Below are 7,414 nucleotides of genomic sequence, written 5' to 3' on the forward strand. Positions count from 1 at the left end.
TTCAGATTTCTAAATCCAATAATATTGGACTTAAAATCAACTCTAATAACATTACAACAAACAATTCCTATATTAAACTTAAACAAGATTATGAGACAAATTCAAGAAATAATCATAAATGATAAACAAGAAATCAAAACTATACAAATTTCGGATTCAAGATCAACCAAACAAAGTATGAACATGAATGAATCCATTTTTTAAAATAACAAACATGACGGATTAAATGACTCAAACAACATTAATAATTTCTGGAAAATATATAACAACATGAAACAAAATTGAAGAAACAATTAATTAAACTTCAATTTGTATCTAACTAATATTAAACTAACAAATATTCACTTAAACAATAATACAAACATGAAATAAACATGAAAACAACTAATTAAACTTCCATTTTGAAATCTGAAAATTAATCAACAAAACATATGAACAAACTAGGAAATTATTTCAACGACGAACAAACAAAACAAGAATCGAATCATTTAACGATTTTGGGTCCGACAAATATCAAACAAAAAATATGGACAAAATTTGAAACATAAACCAACTAACCGATTCAAAAACAACGATGAAGACGAAGATGATGGAGCGACATGAAGCAGTAGGGAACTGCTGCGAAGAGCAGCAGCAACAATGGAGCAGCAGCTGCGGCGACCATGGCAGCAGCTGTCCGTCGAGGAGGACGACGGGGAGAAGAAGAAACATCGGCAGAAGCAGCGATGGAGAGGTTGACGATGAAGCAGCAGCTGCGGCGACAGGGAGAAGGAAGGCAGCCATGGACGTCGAGCTCAAGCTCGAGCTTGACGTCGGACGACGAAGATGAAGCAGAAACAGTCGCGTGGTTGCCTGGGCTGCTTATGGTCGAAGACTAAGCAGCTGCGACCTTGGTGATGGTGAAGCCGAAGGCAACGGGGTGGGTCATCGACGGGGTTGTTCGTTCATGGCTATCATTGGATGGTTGTGTCGCTTGTGTCGAAGGAGACGAAGCTGCTGGAGCTTTGCCATGGCAGCCATGGATGTGTGTTTTAGAGTTTGGAGAAGAAAGAAGAAAAGAGAGAAAGAGAAGAAAGGGGGGGGGGGATAGCTTAGGATAGTTTTAGGGTTTTTTCATTTTTTTTTCTTTTGTTTTATTTTTTGAAATGCAAGATAATAGGGTATTGGGTTATGGACCTGGTTGACCCGGTTTGAAATGGACCGGGTCGTGGGGAAGATTGGACAATTGTTTGGGCTTGGGGTTGAAATTTGAAGAAATGGCCCAAATCCGATTTTTCTTTGTATTTTTGCTCTCTTTCTTCTTTTATTTTTTCTAGAACTAAATTATAAAATACTTAAATTATTATTAAGAGCTAAGTTAAGTTATAAAAGCGCAAATTAATTCCCAATAATAATTAACGCATAATTAAGTAGCAATTAAGCATAAAATTGTATATTTGGACATTAAATGCTAAAAATGCAAAAGATGCCTATTTTTGTAATTTTTATTTTTTGTAAAACAAACTTAATTCCTAACAATTGTAGAATTAAATCCTACATGCAAAATGCGACATATTTTTGTATTTTTTATTAATTTAGCAAATAAACATGCACAGACAAAAACAAATAATTATTCAAAATATCACAAAATACCACAAAATTGCACACCAAGAAAAATTATTTTATTTTTGAATTTTTTTGGGAGTAATTCTCATATAGGGCAAAAATCACGTGCTTACAACATCTATTAAGAATGATGATTTCAAGGTTCAACATATTCTTTCAAGTTAATATGGCTGATTTATTTATCAAATCTCTACCAAAAATCCTTTGAAGATGGTGCACAAGATTGAAATGCAAATGCTTAAAGATGTGAATTGATGCTCTCATCAATGGGAGTTAATACGCGTTGCACTCTTTTTCCCTTACAAGGTTTTTTCCCATTAGGTTTTCTTTGTAAGATTTTTAACGAGGCAACCAAAAAGCGTATTGTTAGATATGTGTACTCTTTTTCCCTTTCTACAATTTTTTTCCCATTGGGTTTTATTTAGTTAAGGTTTTAACGAGACACATTATCTGTTGCATAGATATTCAAGGAGGAGTGTTATAAATAAAATTCTATTTAAGGTGAATGTCTATATTTAGAGAGATTTTAGGGTTTATTGTTTGGCGGCTAAGCCAATCTCTCCCTATAAATAGAGGGTTCTATTCCATTGTAATTCATCCCAAAATTCAATAAGAATTTCCTCTCACTCTTTCTCTACAATATTGTTCTTCTACTTTTATTGTTTCATAACAAAAATGAAATGTAAGACTAACTTTTTTACCTTTTGAAAGTAGAATTCTTATTTGATAAAATTATAATAGCGGTTAAATATTTAAAACTAAGAATGAGCTAATATTACAAAATTGCATAAAAGAATTATTAGCTATTTTTATGAAAGTTGAGAGCAAATATAACTCTTTGAATTAACTAATTAGTAAAAAATTTATTTATTTATAAAATTTATCATACATGTAAAGTTATTTTTCAAGTTGACAATCATAACAACAATAACAATAGACTCAGTGTAATTTCACAAATAGAGTCTGGGGAGGATAGTATGTGCAGATTTTACCTTTACCAAGTTAACAATTAATTATTTAAATTAATTTCATAAGAATACCACTAACAGGGAAAGAAATTGACTATAGTATAGTGTTAAGAGTCAAGTTACTAAAAATAAAACTTGAAGAAATAAGGATGAAATAGCAAAAAAATAAAATATATTCTAAATTAAATGAGTTGTCATTAATTGAACTTTTTTTCCCAACAAATTACATCTTCCTATATTTTACTACTATAAAATATTAACTCAACATTAATCATTTTTAGAGTTTACGACATACTAATCAATTTTTTTCTAGGAGCTATATAGGATCAACCACTTCATTTTCAAATCTCTAAAAGATCACAAAAAAAATTATTTATTTTATTTGACAAATCTTTAAAGAATCATGATAAAAGTATTTTCGTATTATTTGTTTGCATTCAATATTAAGTTATTAGAAATAACAATAATTTTTTGTACAATATTCTTGCAAGAAGTTCTTATAACTTACTTTTTCTAATAATTTTTATTTTATAACTCAAACACATTATTTAATATTAATATTTATACTATTATTTAAAATAATTCACTTGTCGATATGAATTCATACGCAAAGTGCGTACCTAAAACTAGTTTTATTTAAAACTCTTAATAGATCTGTATGAATATTATGTAGCAAAGTCTTAACACCATTCAAATATAATAATAAGGCGTAATGACTTCCTGACCACTTAAACTTGTAGGACTTTTGAAAGCCGATACACAAACTTTGGATTTTCCCATTTGAACACTCCAACTTGACAAAATGGGTACTAATAAACACATCCACCAGAGCGTGTATATCAATTGTGCTGACATGTACAACACATCATGCTAAGCTATTTATTACTTGCCATGTGTTATTTGTGGGTCCCGTTTTTAAATACAAAATCAGGAAAAAAAAATTACAAATACAAAAAGAAAAAATGCCTGAAACATACTACCCGACCGCCCCTTCATTGTGGGAGTACTGTGGCACACAACAGAGCGAACTAAGGAAGCGGGAAAGCCATGGCCTTTTCTTCATTGCAATCAACCTCTTCTTCTGTGTTGAACAGAGTCCGATTTTGCCAGCGCTCTTTCTCTGCCAAGCCCTCGTCTTCTTCTTCCCATCGGGCAGTCAAAGACAAAGACAAAGAGAAAATGATGTCTGATTCCGACAGGAAAACGCCTACGATGTCTCAACTTCAGGAATCAGCCGACCACTTTCTGAGATACTCAAAGAGGTGAACAAGAAGGTCCCTGATTCCCTCATCAAGTTTCGCCACGAACCTAATGACTTCTCCGTCAAATATATCCTCTGGCATATTGTGAATAGAATTCTGACCTTACATGCTCCGACATGGTCTGGTAAAGTTAGTAGCATCACTTACTCATCTGATAGTATCACTTAATTCATGGTGGACACCTGGGAATATGAAAAAATTGGAAAAGTCTTTTTTTCCTTTTTTCTTTTTTTTTTTATTTATATTTTATTCTAATTCTCATGTCAGCACGGTCAAAAATATTTATTAGCAGCCCATTTTGTCGAGTTGGAGTGTTCATGCAAAAAAATTCAAAGTTCAAAAGGCTTTCAGGTTTAACCGGCCAGAAAACCTAAGATAACTGCTTTTTTCCTCTCTGTAAATCACTTCTTTCGGCGAAACAACTGCAGGCTGTACTCATCTCTCTCAAGCCAAAGTTTTCCCTCTTGAACCGGTAAGATTTCAGAATATTTACTGCGTAATTTGGAATTCGGATTCTGCATTTTGATTTAATTTTCAGTTTTGAGATTAGGGTTTAAGAAGACCCCTTTTGAAATATGATTTGATAACAGATGCACTGAGTAAAATCAGATTTACGGGGTCTTATGCCATTATTTGAAACACGATAACAGTGAAAAATTACAGTAAGAAACTGTAATGAAAGAGTTGAATGTATTAATGTATGGTTATTTGCTGGTGCGGCTAATTCAATTTTGGCAAAATCACTTAAAATAACTAGAAATATTAACCTTGGCTTCATTTCCTTTTGCTCGTTTTACCTTTCTCTATTTCTCTGGTGTTGTTGTATTGGATGGGATAAAGGCATTTTCTAGAAGACAAAAAAAAGATGACCAAAATGTCACCTTTTTTGTGGTGAGATTATCGCTACAAAAGGTATGCCAAGTCTCCACAAAAGGTAGTTCCACCAAACAAATTCAGGGGCAAGTCGCCACTGAAAAGTGATATTTAGCTAGTGTTTTTGCTTCCGATTTGAACCGGAGACCTCATGTTCTCAACCCATCTCATCGACCACTAGGTCCTACCCTTGAGTGCCCAAAATGTCACCTTTTTGTATATATGATTTTTTATCATTAAGTTTGTTCAAATGTTATCTGATGAAAAGTGGTCGAATCTTTACACGTCAATGTTATGCAAATAAAATATTTTGTACTTTTACCTTCTAAAACAAAATATTCTTCAGTATGGTTTCTAAAAATTGTAGTAGCTGGCAAATTCAATAGCCAGTGGTGAAATCAAGAATGTATGCTAGAGGTATTCAAATCAAATGGTAGACTGTAAGCTTGTGTTTTTTAGGTGTGATCTAAGCTAATTTTTTAACCCCCTTTGCCACCAAGAATCTTCAATTTTGTCCAAAGGATTCAACAGTTAATATATAATCAATATGTCCTTTTTGTCCTCTTTGTGCTGTATACTTTTTGCTGAAGTGGGTTCAACTGAACCCCGTCGACTTTACATAACTCCGTCCCTGAACCAGCACTGAATGTATAGGCTTGAATTCTTGTCATTAGAGCAAATTTTTTGAAAGGAAATGTTCATATCTTTCTTATTTATATGTATATCTCACTACTTTCTGTATATAAAGCTGCTTGTGATGGTCAGTAGTTCTATTTGTACATTCGCGTGTCATTTCTCTTGAATTATTTATTTTATGTACATGTTCTATAATTGAACCATGGTGTCTTAGCATTTCTTTAGTGTTTCATTTGTTCCCCTGTTTGTGTTATAAACCATACCATCTCCGCCCCCCCCCCCCCCTCTTTTGTATTCTTCATACGGATTGCAATTCTTTTTGTATGTTTTAATTTTTTTTCCTTCTTGATTGTCTCTGTTTCTTACTTTAATTTACATTAGTCGATATGCTATAATTGTTATAATTTTGTATTTCAGATATGGAACAATCTGATGAAAATCAAAGAGTGAGTTGGAGAAATGTCAATGTAGTGAATACCTTTTTAGAGACTTGTATTGAAGAAGTATCCTTAAACGGGAGACTTAGAAACAGTTTGAAGCCGGATTCATGGAACAAGGTTAAGCTAGCTCTGGAGACTTCTCATGGTTTACGAGTCACTCAGAAGCAGATGAAGAATCATTATGATTATTTAAAAGAAAAATATCAAGCTTGGCTGCCGATAACTAAAAAGACTGGCAATTTTTATGATCCAGCAACCAATTCCATTCGAATGTCTAATGTTGAGTGGGATGAGTACATAAAGGTGAGTTCATTGTCTAGTATATTTTTCTTCTTTTTATGGTAAAAAGTCGGTTTGACGTGTATATTGAAAGCTATGTTGTTGTGACCCTCCAAAAATGTTGTCGCACCCGTGTCGTATCCTCCAAAAACGCATAGCTTTTGGAGGATCCGATACACACCCGCCAGTATTTTTTGAAGAGTCCAGGCAAATATAGATTGAAAATATGATCTTCTATATTTAAATATAGGCTCATCCAAAAGCAAAGACATTGAAGAGCTCACCTCTACCTTTTCCGGATCTTTGTACAAGACTTTTTGAGGATTCTAGTGGAACAGAAGTTCATGGTCAGAGTCCAAGCGGTACAATTCCCGGGCCTAATATGTCTTATGTATCTACTGATAAAGATATAGATACACCTGATGTTGCCGAAGATCTACTTGGTGACAAAAATGATGGAGCTTCTAATAATTCTACGTCTCAATCTTCAGTTCCAGTTGAAAGGAAAAGTTTAGGAATTAAGAGAAAATTCTCATTGTCTCAATTGGAAGTTGATGAGAAGATGAGCATTGCATTGGAGATATTGATTAAAAAAAATAGTGGGCCTGACATTGAGGAATGTATGGACAAATTAGAGGGACTTGGATGGGAAGAACCGTTATACAGCGCAGCTGTTAGTATACTTTGTGAAGGTGATAGTCACAGAAAAGTATGGATGAAAATGATAGAGGTCGACAAATTAGAGAGTTGGATCAAAGTCATGGGGAAAAGGATAGGAATTCTTTGATTTTGCTAATTAGCTAATATATACTTTAGATGTTGATTGTATGGAACCTTTTCTTTCTTGTTTCCTAACTAGTATCTATTATGTTTATGGAACTTTGGGTTACTATAATATGCTTATGGAACACTTTCTGTTTGTGAAATACACTTTTTTCATGTCTTGTTATGCTTGAATAGGTGTAGAATAAATTTTTATAGTCACCTTATTGTTTTGAAAATCCAAACCTAGGGAAGAACCAAAAGTGACTGGTGTGAGCTTTGAATACTGGTGTGACTGGAATTAATAACTTAAAATAGGCATGAAGTTATTACAGAAATTGTTCTTAACATTCATTTTGTATCTCGTTATACCGTAGCTTGCTGCTGAAAGACGTTGCTAGGCTAGCGTGACTCGCTTTGCTCTTTAAGCTCCATCCTGCTTGCTCAAACCTCAACATCTATAAAATAGCCCCGAGTCTTTCTCTTGAAGCCCACGCGAAATCCAATTCTCTTGGAGAAAATACTATGATGGAGCTAACTTTCTGACCAAAGTAATGGACAATTAGATTTATTTTGGTATTATAGCAGT

At 33.6% G+C, this 7,414-nt stretch overlaps 1 protein-coding gene across 1 annotated transcript; it reads left to right on the plus strand.

Moving 5' to 3' along the window:
• The first annotated feature begins 3,538 nt into the window (after nucleotides 1–3,538).
• Nucleotides 3,539–6,984, plus strand: LOC107808235 (uncharacterized). Its single transcript, XM_075241399.1, has 3 exons — nucleotides 3,539–4,307; nucleotides 5,762–6,087; nucleotides 6,314–6,984. Exons 2-3 carry the CDS (start codon nucleotides 5,764–5,766, stop codon nucleotides 6,848–6,850), a joined length of 861 nt encoding a protein of 286 aa, XP_075097500.1. The 5' UTR covers nucleotides 3,539–4,307; nucleotides 5,762–5,763; the 3' UTR covers nucleotides 6,851–6,984.
• Nucleotides 6,985–7,414: the final 430 nt, after the last annotated feature.

Source organism: Nicotiana tabacum, chromosome 20 (genome assembly GCF_000715075.1).
Source record: "Nicotiana tabacum cultivar K326 chromosome 20, ASM71507v2, whole genome shotgun sequence".
Lineage (NCBI taxonomy): Eukaryota > Viridiplantae > Streptophyta > Magnoliopsida > Solanales > Solanaceae > Nicotiana > Nicotiana tabacum.